At 33.2% G+C, this 20,306-nt stretch overlaps 1 protein-coding gene across 1 annotated transcript in view; it reads right to left on the reverse strand.

Moving 5' to 3' along the window:
- LOC111694956 (uncharacterized) overlaps positions 1 to 20,306 on the reverse strand; it is a 37,222-nt gene that overhangs the window by 3,310 nt on the left and 13,606 nt on the right. The window contains exons 7-12 of the mRNA XM_023464043.1: positions 18,173 to 18,227; positions 15,839 to 15,920; positions 10,704 to 10,786; positions 6,064 to 6,187; positions 3,824 to 3,923; positions 598 to 706 (exon numbers count right to left, since the gene is read on the reverse strand). Coding sequence (XP_023319811.1) covers positions 598 to 706; positions 3,824 to 3,923; positions 6,064 to 6,187; positions 10,704 to 10,786; positions 15,839 to 15,920; positions 18,173 to 18,227 — 553 coding nt within the window. The remainder of the gene's footprint in view (positions 1 to 597; positions 707 to 3,823; positions 3,924 to 6,063; positions 6,188 to 10,703; positions 10,787 to 15,838; positions 15,921 to 18,172; positions 18,228 to 20,306) is intronic.

Below are 20,306 nucleotides of genomic sequence, written 5' to 3' on the forward strand. Positions count from 1 at the left end.
TATACCTGACAGTGAAGGGTCTGGTATAGGAGTATACCTGACAGTGAAGGGTCTAGTATAGGAGTATACCTGACAGTGAAGGGTCTGGTATAGGAGTATATACCTGACAGTGAAGGGTCTGGTATAGGAGTATAAACCTGACAGTGAAGGGTCTGGTATAGGAGTATAAACCTGACAGTGAAAGGTCTAGTATAGAAATATACCTGACAGTGAAGGGTCTAGTATAAGAGTATACCTGACAGTGAAGGGTCTAGTATAGGAGTGTATATCTGACAGTGAAGGGTCTAGTATAGAAGTATATTCCTGACAGTGAAGGGTCTGGTATGGGAGTTTACCTGACAGTGAAGGGTCTAGTATAGGAGTATATTCCTGACAGTGAAAGGTCTAGTATAGGAGTATACCTGACAGTGAATGGTCTAGTATAGGAGTATAAACCTGACAGTGAAGGGTCTGGTATAGGAGTATACCTGACAGTGAAGGGTCTAGTATAGGAGTATATACCTGACAGTGAAGGGTCTTATAGGAGTATACCTGACAGTGAAGGGTCTAGTATAGGAGTATATACCTGACAGTGAAGGGTCTAGTATAGGAGTATACCTGACAGTGAAGGGTCTAGTATAGGAGTATACAGAGCAAGGAGAGGATTTTTTCGGATGATCTGTGACAGAACAGAATACTTCTCCGCAAAGACGATCCACACAGGATTCTAACAACAAACACCGTAATACATTTTTTAATTAGTTAAACTTTAAAAAAATGAAAACCGACTCCATATTAGATATTATGTCATATTAGATAGATATATGTATATATCTTCTTAAATATATATTTATATATTAGGCACTGCTTACTGTTTAAATATTTGAGAATTGGCTAGATATTAGAATTTCTTTTGCCTGGAATTCATTACATATATTGAAATTGTATTGTATCTGTATTTTATATCATTCCTCGCCTTTTCAAATTGGTATTTTGGTTTTCGGAAATAAAAATAGTTCCGAAAATATTTTAATATGTTACTACAAAAGCTTTTACAGTTGCACTTGCACAGATCAATTTGGAAAGATTTTCAATTCATTTTACAAAACAGCCAAAAACTTAGTGATAAAATTTTATAGTAAGGACAACATAAAAATATTAAGCAAAGTATTGAAAAGTAAGTCCCATCACTAGATTTACCTTGGAAAGGTTTTGTTACGAGTCTGGGTTTTGGTTCCAGATGTTAGTAATCTATCTTTGTACACCTAGAGATACTAGTGTATCCAATAAAACCTAAAGATACTGATCCTTGTACACCTTGATATACAGTGTATCCTTGTACACCTAGATATACAGTGTATCCTTGTACACCTAAAGATACTGGTGTATCCCTGTACACCCAGAGATACTAGTGTTTCCTTGTAAATCTAGAGATACTAGTGTACTCTTGTTCAACTATAGATACTAATGTTTGTACAACTAGAGATACTAGTGCCTCATTGTACAACTAGAGATACTAGTGTATCATTGTAAACCTACAGATACAAGTGTATCCTTGTACACCTAGAGATACTAGTGTATCTCCTTGTAGACCTAGAGATACTAGTGTATCCTAACACAACTAGAGATACTATTGTATCCTAGTGCACCTAGAGGTACTAGTGTACCCTTGTGCACCTAGAGATAATAGTGTATCCTTGTACATCTAAAGATACTAGTTTTCACAGTACACCTAAAGATACTAGTGTATCCTAGTATACCTAAAGATACTAGTGTACCCTTGTACACCTAGAGATACTAGCGTATCCATGTACACAGATACTATTGTATCCTAGTACACCTAAAGATACTAGTGTACCCTTGTACACCTAAAGATACTAGTGTACCCTTGTACACCTAGAGATACTAGCGTATCCATGTACACTTATAGATACTAGTGTACCCTTGTACACCCAGAGATACTAGTTTATCCATGTACACCGAGAGATACTAGTATATCCTAGTACACCTAGAGATACTAGTGTACCCTTGTACACCTAGAGATACTATTGCATCCTTGTACACCTAGAGATACTAGTATACCCTTGTACATCTAGAGATACTAGTGTACCCTGGTACATCTAGAGATACTGGTGTATCCATGTACACCTAGAGACACTAGTGTATCCTAGTACACCTAGAGATACTAGTGTACCCTTGTACACCTAAAGATACTGGTGTATCCTTTTACATCTAGAGATACTGGTGTATCCTTGTACATCTAGAGATACTGGTGTATCCTTGTACACCTAGAGATACTAGTGTATCCTAGTACACCTAGAGATACTGGTGTATTTCTGTACACCTAGAGATACTAGTGTATCCTAGTACATCTAGAGATACTGGTGTATCCTTGTACATCTAGAGATACTAGTGTATCCTAGTACACCTAGAGATACTAGTATATCCTAGTACACCTAGAGATGCTAGTGTACCCTTTTTCACCTATAGATACTAGTGTATCCTTGTACACCTAGAGATACTGGTGTATCCTTGTACATCTAGAGATACTGGTGTACCCTTGTACACCTAGAGATACTAGTGTATCCTAGTACACCTAGAGATCCTAGTGTACCCTTGTACACGTAGAGATACTTGTGTATGCTTGTACACCTAGAGATACTAGTGTATCCTAGTACACCTAGAGATACTAGTGTATCCTAGTACACCTAGAGATACTAGTGTAGTAGTAGAAGTATCTAGTGATTTACTGCTTTGACGTTTATTGGATATAAACAAACAAACTCCAGGACATGCCAAATATATGTAATATTTATAGTTATTTCACATGTCTATTGTATATTGTATTGTATCGACAAAACGGATTAAAAAGAGCGTCCATATTTTTTTGAGACCTCAAATGACCCTAGGGATGGTTTGTGGCCGGACGAAATGTTTAAAAATTGCCACAACACAATTTAAATTAAAAAATGTTGGAAATCTGAAAAAGAAGAAAATTTTCTGGACTTTTTTAAGTTTAAAGTTTACGAAAAAAAATATTGGCATGAAAAATCGAAAGCTATATAATTATTACTTGAAAAATTGGACGAAGCTGAAAAGCCTAGTTATATTTGAGAAGAATATAACCTAACAATATCATAAATATTATTCTGTTTTAACAAAATATTTATTTAAATTATTCTTTTCCATTTTATTACTGTGGTATATATGTATCTATTTAGTTTAATATACTTTATGCAAGCTATCTGCGCTACCTGCAATAAAATTGAAAATATTGTAAATCTTGAAGATAAATATATCTGTATCTAAAATACAGGGATGTATGTATCTACTGCATGGCAGGAATTTAGTTTTAACATTTCCATCTCCAAAGTACAGAGTATACCAAAAAAAACATGGTAATTCAGAAACGTCATGGAAATTCCACAAATGTGTCGCAAATGTTGATTGAGGAATTCGGGAGAACCACGGATATGTTCTTAGCTTGGTGTTCAAATACAAAATTTGAAATTGGGTTGGTTGATTTTTACAGAGAAAGTTTTGTTTCCAGGTAAAGCTAGTTTTTTATAAATTGAAATTTGGACAAATGAATTGAGTTTTTGGCACAAACTCTGATTTTCTTATTCCATATATCTTTGCTGCCCAATATCGTAGATCTAAAATATTTTAAACGGAAAATTCTGTTAGATCAAATAATCTAAGTTTGAAATATCAATGCAATGATATAGGGATTAGAAAATTTGAGTTTGTGGCAGAAGACTCAATTCCTTTCTCGATAGATGAGTTTTCAATATAAATGGTTTTGACTGGATTCGTACTTAAAATGGATTTACATTGTACATACTTGGGCTAGATCCTGGGAATTGTACTGCACTGCCATCTGTACTGGTAGTAGCACAAGGTATAGCAACCCAATCTGTTGTACAGTTATCTCCAACACGAACCTGAATATAACAAAATATAAAATCTTTACAAATACTTAGCTTGTATTGACTCTTGGTGTTTGTTTGCAACCAATAAACGTAAAAAGGGCTGAACCGATCGGGCCTAAATTTTTAGTGGGGTCTCACATGACCCCAACGAAGGTTTATGGATATGGTTTAGTTAGTCGTTTGCTAATTTAAGAAGTGAGAATGCCGGATAGAGCAACAATTAAAAGTTAAAATCAAAGATGTGCGCGAAGCAAACTGTAAGCCTAGCTTTTCTAAACAACAACATTAGATCCGCAGTTTTTAAAAGGAATTGAGAATTTGCCACAAACTCAAATTTTATAATTCCTATATCTTTTTAACCATAATAATGTAAACCTTTGACGTTTTAAACTTAAATTGTTTAATCTCACAGAATTCATAGTTTGAAATATCTAAACTCTTTGGCATTGGGTTACAAAGATATAGGGATTATACACAAGAGCTTGTGACAAAGACTCAATTTCTTTATTGAATTGAAAAGGATTGCATTTTGATTTACATTAATCACCCTTTAGATCTAGATAGAGTATTTTGTATAGTTTTATTTTTGCAGTTTGCTTGTATTTGTTCCAAAACAAGAATGTGCGTGATCTATGTCATTAAATTTGCATATTCGAAGATAAACTATTATTTTCTTCTTACATGGAAACAAGATAACCTTAATTTATTATTCTTTGATTCTGTTTCCCTACTGTTGCGTGCATATGAGTAACCATCTGAAATTTACTGCCGACTTTTTTTTCATATCTTTTATCATGTTGAAAAGATACAGAAACTCTCCCTCTGAAGTAAGTTCCTGGAATTAACTTGAACTTACCTCTCCCTGTGTAGTAGTATACTGGAGAGAACCTGAACCTACCTCTCCTTGTGCAGTAGGTTGCTGCATGGAGAGAACTTTAACCTAACTCTCCCTATGTAGTAGGTTGCTGGAGAGAACCTGAACTTACCTTTCCCTGTGTAGTGGTATGCTGGAGAGAATCTGAACCTACCTCTCCCTGTGTAGTACGTTACTGGACAGAACTTGAACCTACCTCTCCCTGTGTAGTAGGTTACTGGAGAGAACCTGAACCTACCTTTCCCTGTGTCGTAGTATGCTGGAGAAAACCTAAACCTACCTTTCCCTATGTAGTAGTATGCTGGAGAGAACTGTAACCTACCTCTCCCTGTGTAGAAGGTTGCTGGAGAAAACCTAAACCTACCTTTCCCTATGTAGAAGGTTGCTGGAGAGAACCTGAACCTACCTCTCCCTGTGTAGTAGGTTACTGACAGAACATGAACCTACCTCTCCCTATGTAGTAGGTTACTGGACAGAACCTGAACCTACCTCTCCCTGTGTAGTAGGTTACTGGACAGAACCTGAACCTACCTTTCACTGTGAAGTAGGTTGCTGGAGAGAACTTTAACCTACCTCTCCCTGTGTAGTAGTATGCTGGAGAAAACCTAAACCTACCTTTCCCTATGTAGAAGGTTGCTCTGAACCTACCTCTCCCTGTGTAGTAGGTTGCTGGAGAGAACCTGAACCTACCTTTCCCTGTGTAGTGGTATGCTGGAGAGAATCTGAACCTACCTCTCCCTGTGTAGTAGGTTACTGGACAGAATTTGAACCTACCTCTCCCTGTGTAGTAGGTTACTGGACAGAACCTGAACCTACCTCTCCCTGTGTAGTAGGTTACTGGACAGAACCTGAACCTACCTTTCACTGTGAAGTAGGTTGCTGGAGAGAACTTTAACCTACCTCTCCCTGTGTAGTAGTATGCTGGAGAAAACCTAAACCTACCTTTCCCTATGTAGAAGGTTGCTGGAGAAAATCTTAACTTACCTCTCCCTGTGTAGTAGGTTACTGGACAGAACCTGAACCTACCTCTCCCTGTGTAGTAGGTTGCTGGAGAGAACTTTAACCTACCTCTCCCTGTGTAGTAGAATGCTGGAGAAAACCTAAACCTACCTTTCCCTATGTAGAAGGTTGCTGGAGAGAACCTGAACCTACCTCTCCCTGTGTAGTAGGTTGCTGGAGAGAACCTGAACCTACCTCTCCCTGTGTAGTGGTATGCTGGAGAGAATCTGAACCTACCTCTCCCTGTGTAGTACGTTACTGGACAGAATTTGAACCTACCTCTCCCTGTGTAGTAGGTTGCTTAAGAGAATTCCCAGTAATGGTAAAGCTCTCCTGTAAAGCATGCGAACCTAATTTATCCTCACAAGCCCGGTAACTAATTCCACAAAACCCTCTTTCATTCCTATAATTAGCAAAATGAATAATGTATTTTATGAACTGGACTTATGAAATACCGTTGAACCTTTTCATAAAGTTAAAAGGTTTCTAAAATTTAAATGATTTTTGTTTCACTCAAGATTTTTTCTGGTTTTAAATATTTGTTAATTTTTGTTAAAGTGAAACCCATAAAACTTTCGAATAGAGGCAGACGACTGTAAGAATTAAGATATGGTCTGAAATATTTCAAATCAAATGAATAAAATTTATCTTGTAGTGTTCACAGACCCATTTTACTCGATAATTTTATTTTCAATGTTAATGGTAAAACTACTTGCTTCAATTCATAGCAACGTCAAATACACATAATATTACTTAAAGGGACAGACCGGCTATGTAAGGTAGTTAAACTGAGTATGCAGATCTGTAAATCCTGAGTTTGAGCGCAAAGTCGATGTACAAAATCTTACTTTTGGGTGGATACGTTTTCAGAATTGTTTTTCTTTAATTATTATAGACGACACATAAACTGTAAACAAAATTCTACAGTAAACTTATTAGTTGTTTAGGAACAGGTTGAGAAAATAAAAATTAATCTTATCATCGAAAATAAGTAATCTTATTAAATTATTAGTTTCTTTAATCTCTCTTTAGTCACAAAAATTCTCTGCAGATTTTCTGGAATTTTTATTAAAAAGACGACATTTGAAGAATTTGAAGAAATCTGCGAACAAATTCATAGAAAATAAGAATTTCAATATAATTATGAAAAAGGAAATAATTCATTCTAACTTCGATTTATTGACAAATTTCTTTTGAGAAACATGTTCCTAAACATCTAATTAGTTTACTATGGGATTTTTACCAAATTTTTCGTCGTCGTTATTTGATAATTTAAAACAACGATTCTGAAAACGTACCCACCCAAATTCATGATTTTTAACGTTGACTTTGCGCTCAAACTTAGTAATTATACATCGTGGAAACTTTTTATAAGTCTCAAATGAATCCTAAAGAATTTGTCCGCAACACTGCATACTCAGTTTAACTACCTTACATCGCCGGTCTGTCCCTTTAAATATCGTCTTCTCATTCAATAATTGTATGAGCCCTACTGCATTAAGTAAATAAGACTATAACGTTTTTATTGCCCTAGCATTGGCCACAAATGGACTAAGCACTATACAGAAACCACTGTAATTACGCTTTAAAACCACAGCGCTCTAACCCAAAGAGCAAATTATAAGGTTTATTCGCTGAGAGTACACTAAAGGTAAGGGGGACAGGGTTTGTATACACATTTTAGGGTTGCTGGGAAATAGTTTTATCCGAACAATAAAATTGTTATAACAAAGGTCAGAATTGTTAATGTCTTGTTTGCAAAGTGTTGTTTATTTAACTTAAACCAGTTCCTGAGCAGTCCTAATATAATACAATACAGTAAAATGCACGTAACCCCTATCCCCTCCACCTTACATCTAATCACTTTGATATCATCTAGACTGTTACCAAAGAATAAAATCCAGTATTGATTTGTTTATAACCTTGCATTTTTAAAAGCATCAGAATGACGTATGAGCTTAGCTCCGTGGATTTCAAATCCATTTAATTTCCCTTCTATAGTCTGTATAGTCGAGATAAATAAGGGTAATATATCTAGGTTTCTCAGGGTAGCTCAGCTAACACTAGCAAGTATATTTCTCACTAGTATATATTATATTTATGCAGATAATTGTCTGAATATAGATTCTGCTCAGATCCTTACACAATACCCAACCCAGGGATTATATAGACAAGACTAGGCATTACTTTTAGAATCTTTGTAGATACGAAAAGTCTTCATAACATGTATGTATATATATAGGGTTGTTAATCTTTTTTGAAAACGATCGTTAAAAGACCGTTTTTTTGTTTCGTTTTCCGATCGTTTTCAAAAACGATCGGAAAAAACGATCGTTTTTAACCCACTCGTTTCGAATTTTAAAAAAACGAATAACGATCGTTTTTGAAAACTATCTATTTTATAAAAAACTATCAGCCATCGTTAACGAAACGACGAACTTTATTTGAAATTACATGCAACTTTATCGAATTTCGTCTTAAATGAAGGTAAAAGTTGTGGGGGAGCTATAACTTCTTGATATTTTCTTTAAAACTGCTCAATGATAAGTACCGGCGCCCTACAGGGCGGTTTCCTCTCTCCTACTCTCTTCGTTAACGAAGGGTCGTCGTTAATGATCGTTAACGAAGGGAGGTCTTTAACGAACGTTAACAAAACAGCTAGCTTTTTAAAAGCGATCATTTTGAAAACGAGCGTTTTTAAAATACGATCGTTTCGTTTTCGTTTTTTTTGTCGTCGTTTTCATAACGAAACGATCGTTTTTTAAATAAATTAAAACGTTAACATCCCTATATGTAGATATTTTTTTAATTTTAGTGCGTCTACTAGGCCAATTTCTCAAGTTGTGTTCCCCACATCACGTTATATATATTGAATCCTTTATTCCTCTTTGAAAATCCTTTCCCCCCAATATTAGTTATGTTTGCGCGGAGGGGGAAATAAATGATTTTCTGAGTAATAAGTATTCAAGGTAATAAGTATCAAAAAGAATGAAAAAACATGCCTTCGGATGTCCAATTTTTTTTTCAAAATTTCCCCCCTCCCCCAGCGCGCAGAGGGGTAAATCTTGAAAATGTATACCCAGGGAAAAGGGTTAAATAATCTTATTTTTATCACTATTATTTGTAAAAATACCCGAGTTTAATTCTAGTTAACACAAAAACAAAAATAGTGTCGGATATAAGGGACACGTATAATTGTACTTAATAACCATTTACAATTTGGCATGGTTTCACGTTGCTCTGTTGTAGGTGGATAACAGGTGAAATTATATCTGAGAAATTTGCATTTAATAATTCTATAAGAGAAAATAAAAAACAAATATATGTAAACCGAGACCATAGGGCAGGGCAGGGATAGGAAGGCCCGGCTCGTGAAATCATTGTTTACTCACAATAAACCAGTTTTTGAGTAATTCTAGTTAAAAATAAAAAAAAACCTTATCACCATCACACTCTAGTTATATTGTAGTATCTGTGTAATCTGTAAATAAAGTTTAGAGCTGTTTCTTTATATTGCAAGGCGGGGTTAGAACAAGATCTCTAATAAGTCTTTATAGGCATATTTACACTAAAGAGGTTTATAACTTACACTATCATAGCTCGAGAGTTATCTTGTACTAGAATGTTGTAATTTTTTTCATTACAAAATATGTATAATGTAGGGGTATGATCATAGATAAATAAATAAACATAGATAGCTTATGTACGCAAAATCACCAAGAGTTGTACAGTCCGCGAACTCATACTTCTAGGGGTCAAAGTGTACTTCAATTATAAGCGGGGTGGTTTGGTGTTTTAATGGATTTCATATAATAGAGTGTAAAACAACAATATTTCACTGAGCAATATATCATATTGACGAGAACTGAAGAAGGACATGAGAAGGACTAAACTAACTTAAATTTCTCTCAACGGAACTCATGTACACCACAAGTACTCAATGACATAAGAACAGCCAATGTTCACAACCGACCTAGTTAATCTATATAATAGGAATATCTTTAAAACATCTCTTTACATTTATATCTTTCAAGATGAAAAATGTCGTCTTATGCGCAATCTATCTTTATCTATGGGTATGATACAGAACCCTTTTATTCCGTGATGTCTGGCGTGTACATTTTATTTCTTGTAGCTATATAGCAGAATCAAGAAAAAAGAGTAGGTTTACATAGGGGTTGCTATAGTGGTTTATGGGAACAGCTCTAGAGACATTTTATTGTAAACTAGTTTGGGAACCCAGCTTTACCTGGAAACTAAGTTTTTACAGTAAAAGCTTAGAGCATTTCTGTAGTTCTGCCCGGTTTCCCATCAAAGTTTGAGGCAAATCAATCAAGGGTTTCATGATTTATGATCGGACATACAAAAGAAATAAAACAAACAAAGATTACTACTTTATATATAGAAAATAACAAATATTTCAAACAATGCTAATGCTCGGTATATTCCTGAGCAGGACAGGGGCTTTCATGCATTCAGTGTTTACTATATTGTGTTTACAATAAAACTAGTCCTAATACGGCACAGAGGAACGTAAACAACTCGTATATCCTCCTCCTCGTACTATAAGGGTGGTGTATTTTTCGACCTACGCAAATCCGCTGTAGTCCACTTCTGACCTACGCCAATTCCGCTATACTAGACATCCGACCTACTAGCACGTGGTTTTACAGCTGCTGTATGGACTTGTGGCAGTAGCGCCCGGCCCCCTATTCTGTCCTAGCCGCGCCCCTAGCCATCGTCAGAGCCGCAGCGCTCGGCCTAGAAATTGTCTTAACCTAACCTAACCCTCAAATAATACAAAAATAAACAGCTGGCGTATGTCCAATCTTGCAGTAGGTCGGAAAATTAGTAGGTCAGAAGTTCAGTAGGGGGGATGTTGCGTATAGACATTGTATCATTACCAAGTAAGATTATACCTGATACAAATAGTGTAATCCTGGTTTGAAAGCTGCAGACCCTCCGCCTGGATATAGTTAAAGCTACTAATCACTCCACTAACCTAAACCAATTAGAATATTTTCTTAGTTTTCTAAAGAATTAAACATTTTTTTTCTAAAACTAACGTCACTCTTTTATTTTTAAATTTTCGCAACATTATTTTCCCGAGAAAATATGCACGAATGCACCGTTGGATTCTCAATGAGAATTACCATGTGCATGCAACAATAAAAAACTGTTGCCTCTTTTAAAAGTTGAATTTATTTTAATTAATGTTTAATATCTACACGGAGGAAAGCATTTAGGATTAAACTACAGAAAAAAGGAGCATTTATTAAAATGAAACTATTGAAATATTCAATAAAAATTCTTTATGATTTAATCATAGAGATGCATCAACCTAGAGTAAATATCTAAGATTAACGTTAAACCATGCATATAAACAAAGGCCTACCACCTAAACAGGGGGCTATGGGCGTTCAGCCCCCCTGGACCATAACCCCCCCCTCATTGGAAAATGTCTGCATGTGTACGCCCCTGGATAAAAAATACGTAGAGGAAGCATCTTAGATATAAAAACCATTTAAACTATTTTCCTTAAATTTTCTTAAATTTTCAATTAACTGGATTTTAAATGTTCCAGGGTTATTCATGGATAAAGATAGATTGCGCAAAGACGACATTTATCCTCAACTTAATAGATATAAATGTACAGAGATGTTTGAAATCTATAGACTGAGTTTGAAACTTTAGAATTGGATACCATAAATACTAGAGATGTCAACGATAGTGTAACGTAACGTAAAATGTACGTTTTTGTACGTTACGTTACAATAATGTGTAATGTTTGGATATATTTTATATAACGTGTACGTTAAACGTTCACGTTATAGGAGCTCATACCTAACGTTAACGTTAAATGTTAACGTTAGAGGAACATACCCCCAACATTAGCGTTTTGTGGAAATGTAACGTTATTTTTCTAATATCTACAAATTTTTTGACCATAACGTAAAGAAATGTTTTGTTTTCAAGGGGAGCTTAAAGTCTAACGTTTGAAAAACTAATTGTGATTTGATTGAATATCGTAACGAAAGGATTTCTATTTCGAAGTTCAACTTATAAAAAAGTGTAACGTTGTATAACTGAAAATGCATTACTGTTTATGAAAACGTTTTGAAACGTTTTCCCTTATAGTATAATGAAAAATTCAACGTTGCAGAAATGGGTTATTATTTTAATAATCAGGAAGCGAAAGTTTTTTTTAAAAGAGTAAAATTTCAATAATGTAACGTTTAACATTTAATAAAATGTTATTCTGTAATTCAAACCGTTTCATAACTTTTCTCTGAGTACTAAATTGATTAGTCTAACGTTAGATATATGTCTAATGAAAATGTTGTTCATAAACGTTAGACTATGAGGGCTGAGTTTTAATTTCAAAAGTGTAACAATGATTCTGTCAATCAAAACATTTCAAAACGTCTCTAATATATCAATGTAAGAGATTCGACTGATGATTATAAGAGGAAAGACTCATGGTTTTTCATTTCAAGTTTAAAGAAAATGAGTTTATGTCAAAAACTCTAATTTTCATTTAATATATCTTTGCAACCCGATGTCGTAGACCATTAATATTGAAATATACAAGGTTTAAACCATCGGGTTGGAAATTTATAGGGATTAGTAAATTTGAAAAAAAACTTAGTTCCTTTCTAAAGTGTAAACGAGTTTTTTTGTAACATGCTATTAGTGAAAATTCAAATCTTATTAATGCTTCTTGGACATTAAAGGTTTTTGATTTGCCATTGTTTGATGAAACCCACTAAAACTCTGGAAAAGGAAGACGACATTAAGAAATTTTACATATGTATTTTCTGTTATAAAGCAAATGATTTACTAATTGCAAAAAAATCAACATATTAAGTGGAACGGGTCTGTAAACAAACACAATTGCTGGGTTTCATGCTTATTTGACTACTTGAAATCATAACTTCAGTTGGCATGGTTCATTTTTAGGTTGAAAAATTTAGAAATGTAGATACATACTAAAATGCAACAATATTTTATCAAATGGAAAATGCGTGATATGTTTTATTCATCAATAGATTTTTATGAAACTTTAGAATAGAAAAAAAACTGTTTTTTTAATCGATTTTTTTTAAAAAGAAAAATGTTAAATAATTTTATTTCGCGTTGTTTGTGTTAAAAAAAATTTAGCACTTGTCTTACTATATTTGATATGTTTTAACCCCAAACATGAACTCTGAAAACATTTTCATTGTAGTTTGTAAACTGAAGCTAATGCCGCTTTTTTACGCACTTTGTAAGTGACAAAAAAAACATAAAAAAACTAAAAATTCGCCACAAATTAAGATTTTCTAATCTCTGCATTTTTGCAAGCTGGTGTTGTAGACTTTTGATATTTCAAGCTATGACTTCTGTTAGATAAGAATGTCTAAAGGAATTGAGTTGTATTACTTATATTTCTAATCCCTATATCTTTGCTACACAATGTTGTAGACCTTAGATATTTTAAACTATAAATTCTGTTAGATAGAATAAAAGGGTCAGTCTGCATTGCGTAAAAAAAGAAAAAATTAACCCTAAACTTAGCTAAAATAATTTAGAACTACTGTTCCACATACAAAAGTGGTTTGCCTTGCCGAATTTTAACTCATTTTATGAAGTGTCCCAAAACATGTCTATTTTTTAAGATCGTCAAATACACGATGATAATTTCAAGTGATCCTCCATTTAAAGAGGGCCATGCTCGATTCCCAATGATAACGTGTATACCTTTATCTGATTGATGATTTGAAAATTAGGAGTGTTTTCCTATCTTGTAAATGTATGCTGAACATTAAGGGTGATTGATTTGTGACTTTTTTTTAGAACTTAGCCAGCCGCCCACCAGAGGTCGCTGCGTTTTAAATTAATAAAACTATTGTAATCAAAAAAAAATTCAAAATCGTCCATAGGGTTGCGAATTGACAATTTAATATTGGAAAAAATTCCGCAAGGCTTAAAAAAAAAATATTTCAACAAATAAGTATGATACATTATTTTCTTGGAAATTTTATGCTGAATTCTGATTCGAAAACCATTTTTAAATATATTAAAATCTAAAGAAGTTATGGCCAAATAACGGTACTAAATTCCGGTTTTTAAACTTTTTAATGTTTTTGATGAGTTTTTTAGCTCTGACTCACTCAATTTTCAATTTTTTTAAACGCTTTTCAGATTTGAGTTTAGCATTAAATTTCCAAGAAAATGATGTATAATATGAAAATAAAAAATAAATTTTTTTTGTGGCCTTACGGTGAAAATGCAGCGACTTCCGGTGGGCGGTTGGCTCTATTCCAATATTGATCACCCTTTCTGGACATGCCACTCCATAAATGGAAGGTCACTTGAAATTACGTCTCTAGTCCCTTAAAGACACACTTTGAATTAAAAGTCTAATGCTAAAAACTTTCATTTAAAAATTTTAAAAAGGTTAACAATGCAACAGCAACATACAGGGTGAGTAAAAAAATGTAATTATCACGGAAAAAATCTTGCAATGATTTTATTTAGAAACAATAATATTTTTATAAAGTGTAACGTTAGAAACATTAAGGCTTGAACATTTCAATACAACGCAACGTATAGAACTTTTTTTCAAATCTTTCTCAAAAACGAAACGAATAAACAGTTTTGATTGTCAGTTGTAAAAAAGTGTAACAAAAAGTTTTCACAATAACGTTTCGATAAATCGTAAAGAAAAGGTGTATTTTAGTAAAATTTCTTAACGTGATGGAAAGAGTTTATATTGGAAAAGTTAAGATAAATCGTAACGTTAACAAAAAATATTCTTTTCACTGATGCATTGTAACTTACAGAACTATGCTCCAATGACGTTTTATAAAAGCAAAACGTTTGTCGTCTTTTAAATCTTAAACAAAGTGAAAGTGTAACGTAAGGTCTCTGAAAATATTTACCTTGCATGAAAGTGGAACGTTAAAAATTGTGGTTATAATACATAAGCTTTAACGCAACGTTACGCAACGTTGGGGAAGTTTTTTAAAACGGGAAATGCAAAAGCGTAACGGACCTTTTTGTTTTTCACTAACATTTACTAAAGCTTAACCTTGTACAAGATATTCAAGTGCAGAAAATTCATTACGTAACGTTACTCTATGCCATAAAATTTCAGAATGTGCAACGTAACGTTTCAAACGTTAATACTTTTGATGAACACTATCGTAACAAAAGCTAAAATCTAGAAAAATCAAAACGTTGACATCTCTAATATATACTAATCGTTTAATCAGAATATCCACTGTAAACACTTTTGATTTATGTTCTTTTCCCACTTTTTGGATATCTATACCGGATTCCGACCAATGAAAAAATATCCTGGGTCTTATGATTGGCGGTTTGGTATTTACAATCGACACTCTGATTGGTTACATTTAAGATACTTTCCTGGATACTACAGGGTGTCCCACATCAAATTAGACCGCGTCAATGGGTCTAAATTACGATTTGGGGGACAAATCAGAAAATTTTAGAAGAATGAATCATTTTGAAAAATTTAATAAGGCCAATAGAAATTTTTTTGCAGAAAATGCTAGATTTTTCGAGTATTATGTGCGTATTTAGGTGTTAAAGATTGGATATAATCTAATATGATATGGGGCGCTCTCTATAAGCTGAACATTAAAATAATCTTATGATTAACAAAAAGACGATGATTTCGATATCCACAATTCTAAAGTTTTCAGCTCTGAGCCCGTTTTCTCTGTACGAGTTGTTTGTGAACATTGGCTGTTCTTATGTTATTGAGTACATTGAATACATTGAGTACATGCGGCGTACATGAGTACAATAGAGAAATATTTAAATTTAGTGTCCTTCAATTCTTGCCACTATGAAATATTAAAAATATATAATAAAAGTGATGATAATAATAATAATAATAATGTATATTTTAAACTAGTTTCCAGGTTAAAAATTGCTCCGTAAAATATTGTTCTTCAAATAATTGAGCGATTTCATGGACTGCACAATTCTGGGTGATTTTGCGGACATAAGCTATCTATGTTTACTTATTTATGTATGGGGTCACCTCGTTATAGTACTGGAGACACCCCTCGAAAGCTCTGTTAACTGCTCCGCACTCTATCTGGGTGATCTTCATCTTAAAGGTTCTGCTCAAATAACAAAAAAAATATAAAAATCAAAGAATAAAAAAAGGTTTTTGGAAAGTTTACAATAATTTTTCAGACGGTTATTTTTTTATCAAAGATAAAATTGTGAATTTGATATTGTAATAAAGCAAAAAGCTCTTTATGTGAAATTATGGGTCTGAGGACACTGCACAATTGCTTTGATCATGCTCATGTTACTATATGTAATTATAACTTGAGTTTATACAGTCGTCTTCTTAATCCACAGTTTTCTGGTGTCCCACTGTACAATGTATACATTTAATTGTTTCTATTATACAGTGAATAACGTTGAGTGTGATATTAATACCGACCGGAATACATAATTTAGAATGGAATATCTAAATGTTGGAGAAGGAGAGAGGAGGAGAATTCTAAATTAATTACTAGGGAAGGGAAGTTAGTAAGTTTATCTAAAATATTTAATATAGGCAGCAGCTTACTAACTTATTTTGTTTTATCTACAGGGTGTCCCAAAACGCATGGGAATTCAGTGACGAATTCGATATCGTCTTTGTTATGAATTAGCATTTCAAAAGCCATGATATTATTATGTCTGCTAGAGTTTATTTAATGAAAAGGGTAAAATACTGCAAAGTATAATGTCTCCGCAAGATGAACAGTGAAGACGGACAAGTTTACTCTGTTTGTATACTGCAATTTTCTTGTACAACCGTATGCAGTCAAAACATAAACAAACAAAATGTGAACATAGCAGACGAAACTCTTACAGATTACAGCTTTCTCAGTAGGTATCACCATAGTAAATAAATGAATTATTTGAAAAGACGATATCGAATTCGTCACTGAATTCCCATATTTATTGGGACACCCTGTACAATAGGACGCATTAAAGGAACTGAGTATTTGCCACAAACTCAAATTTTCTAATTCCTATTTCTTTAAAACCTGATGATGTAAACCTTTGATATTTTAAACATTGGCTCTTTGCTCTAACAGAATTCATATTTTGAAATATTAAAGATCTACAACATCGGGTTACCTATGAATATGGGGATTATAATTTTGAGCTTGTGGCAAAAACTCATTTCCTTTGTGGAATATGAAGATGATTGCCAGACTCAATGGAAAATTTTATTCAACCCAATCAATGTTGAAATTGTTAGGTGTATACAGATTACTGTACTTAAGTAAAACTATTTCCTTATACCATCAAATAAAAATCCAAAATTGTCTGTATGCCGCCTACATACTTCACAATTTAATTTATTTAACTTTTAAGTTAATATGAGTAGTATGAGCTTTTAAAGCTAAATTTTATTTTTCAAAATTAGTTTAATTTCTTCTTCTTTGGCATGATGAGGGAGGGAGGGGTGGCTGCTCTCAGAAAAAAACATAGTTTTCCTCAGATATCTCAATAATTTGATGATGATTGGTATAGTGCGCGCCATATAGAAGGCTCTAAATTTGACATAGAACAATTCTAAGTAAAAACGTATTTTTTAAAAGCAAAAAACTGAATTTTTCGGAAAAAACTTGGAAAAAAGAAAACTTATGAAGATGTTGAGATGACTGAGACCATCTCAAATGAAACTTTTTTGTATCTAGCTAAAAAAATTGTTTTTTTTTTACATTTACCAATAATCTTTATTGTATAAGCTAAAACCAGTTTAGCTAATCAAAACTATTTGATCGCAACAGGCTACTTGGACTGAAAGCAGTTGAGTTTTTGCCACAAACTCTGATTTTCTAAACTCTATATCTTTGTAACCTAATGTCGTAGACCTTAGATATATTTCAAACTATGAATACTTATAGATAAAATAATCTATGTTTGAAATATCAAAATTTTGGGATCAGAAGGTTTGAGTTTGTGGCAAAAACTCAATTCCTTTGCGAATTTTTTTTCTGCAAATATCTGAACAAAGACAGTAAAAAAGTAGTAGCAGCTAGTCATTTTTTCAATTTTCGGTTTGGAAGTACTCTTTTTAAAGGACTTTTCATGAAAGGTCGGATCAATTTTCACATTTACTCCAAAACTGGAAGCAACTCCAAAATCCTGGGAGCAACTCCAAAATCCTGGGAGCAACTCCGAAACCCTGGGAGCAATTCCAAATCCTTGAGAGAAGCCACCCCTCCCTAGATGAGGTGAACAAGAAATTATTAATAAAAATATCAAAATATAGTTCTAATTGTTAATCGATTCCATGGGAAAAAAAACTTTTTTTTATATACAAGATAGCTGTTTTCAATATATTAAATGTCGTCATTACCTGTTATAATCTCCAGTTGTGATAAAGGTCAAAGAACAAGGGGAGTTTCCAGATCCTACCATTTCAGATGTTATATTTGTTTAAACTAATATTTTACTAGGATTTAAACTAAAGTCAGCCACATTTTAGTTTGAAATTTTTGGATATTTTCAAATATAACTCAATTTTCTGAATAGTTGTAACTATTAGAAACAATACACAAGTCCTCAATTAAGTTGATAATCTCTATTTTGTGTGTAAAATGAAAACGAGTCTTAAACTAAAGAATGCGCGAAATTTAAGTTACTAGCCTTATAGGGCGCTTCGTGCCCATCTTCTAAATTAATTATGAATATGTTCTCTTTGTGTACATCGTAAAACAAAACAAAAATATTTCGCGGATTTTCAAAATTTTCAAAAATTTAATGAAGATCGAATTTTGATGGAGACAAATATTTGAAATTTTGATCATTCATAAACCTTCCCTGTGGTCACGTGATGTCCCACAAAAAATGTGGGCCCGATCGGTTCAGCCGTTTTGACGTTTATTGGATACAAATAAAAAGACAGACAGACAGACAAAAAACAGACAGACAAGCCAAATTTATATATAGATAGCTTAAAAGTTCTGTAAAATAGTGAGTTGCTACTTAAATATTAACCTTTCTAAATTCAATTTTTTCACGAAACTGCAGCGCGAAAAACAACAATTGTATTTCGTATTAGATAAGTACAATGTATTTATTTATTCCAGATGACGGGAAAACATTTATAAATTTAAATCTTTAGATTAAATCATTTTCATGCATTGAAATATCGCAAAATTGAATGCGGGTATTTCCGGGTTTAAAATTTAACTCGCCAAAATCGACGTGTTAAATATTTAAGCTGTAGTCTAAAAGTCAGGTTTAAATTAAGTCAGAATTGGCATTTAAGCTGAAACTTAACATTTAAGTCGTAACTTTTCGTTCTTTAGTTTTGGACTCTGAAGTCGTACTTAAAGTAATTCCGAAAGAAAAAACGATATCTGGTAGAATTTGTCTTCGGAAATCGAGTTTTATGAAAATTCATTTTTTTAATACTTTTTGGTTTAAAACAAAACAGATAAAATCTTTTTAAACGTAAAAATAGCTCTTTTCCCGGTTTTCTTAAATTTGTTTTTTGTCAAAATAGATTGTTGGTTAGCCATGTCAAACCCGAACCAAACTGTCAATTTTCAAAAGTAGACCGAGTTAAAAAATAATTGCAAAAATTTTTCTTTTAAAGTAAATCATATTTTTAGATTTATCTGTCGCTTTCAAAGAATTTAATCAGAAAGACTTAAAAATGCATGTAAAGTTTTTGCAATGAAATCCTGACAAAATTCTAATTTCAATTTACACTTTACCTTAAAAAATTCAGGAAACTTTAGCTGAGAAAAGAAAAAAAGAAATTAGTAAGGAAGGGAATAATAGTGAAAAGATGAACAATGGAAATACCAAGAAAAAAGTGAGGGGTCATAGCACCGAGGAAAAAGATTTTTTGATAGAGAAGGGTGATGGAGGGAGGAGGCGAATGGAGTGGATGGTGGAGGACAGTGAGTAGAATGGAGATGTATTAGAGAAAAGGTGGAGGGAGGGAGTAGTATGTTGGAGGGAGGTGGGAGGAATGTGGTGGAGGGAGGATGGTGGAAGGAAGAGGGAGGATGGTAGCTGTATGTATAAAATGCCTTATTTTTCACAATAGCTTTATGTCAGATAAATAGAAAGTAGTTAAAGTAGTAATAATTTAAATTTTAAAATAAAGATATGTATTGATTTGTATATAAATGGTAGAACTCAGGGTAGTGGGGAATTGATAAAAAAATTCTTGAATAAATGATGATAAAAAAGTTTCAACAAGTCGGTGGTAGTGAGGGTAGTTTAAAATAAAAAAATTCTTGACTAAAAGTTGATATATAGATTTTAAAAAGTCGGAGGTAGTGAGGGTAGTGGGGAATAGAAAAATAAATAATTGAATAAATGTTGATAAAAAAGTTTCAACAAGTCGGTGGTAGTGAGGGTAGTTTGAAATAAAAAAATTCTTGAATAAAAATTGATATATAGATTTTAAAAAGTCGGAGGTAGTGAGGGTAGTGGGGAATTGAAAAAAATTCCCTCACTACCACCGACTTTTT

This window comes from Eurytemora carolleeae, unplaced genomic scaffold (assembly GCF_000591075.1).
Source record: "Eurytemora carolleeae unplaced genomic scaffold, Eaff_2.0 scaffold66, whole genome shotgun sequence".
In the NCBI taxonomy this organism is placed as follows: domain Eukaryota; kingdom Metazoa; phylum Arthropoda; class Copepoda; order Calanoida; family Temoridae; genus Eurytemora; species Eurytemora carolleeae.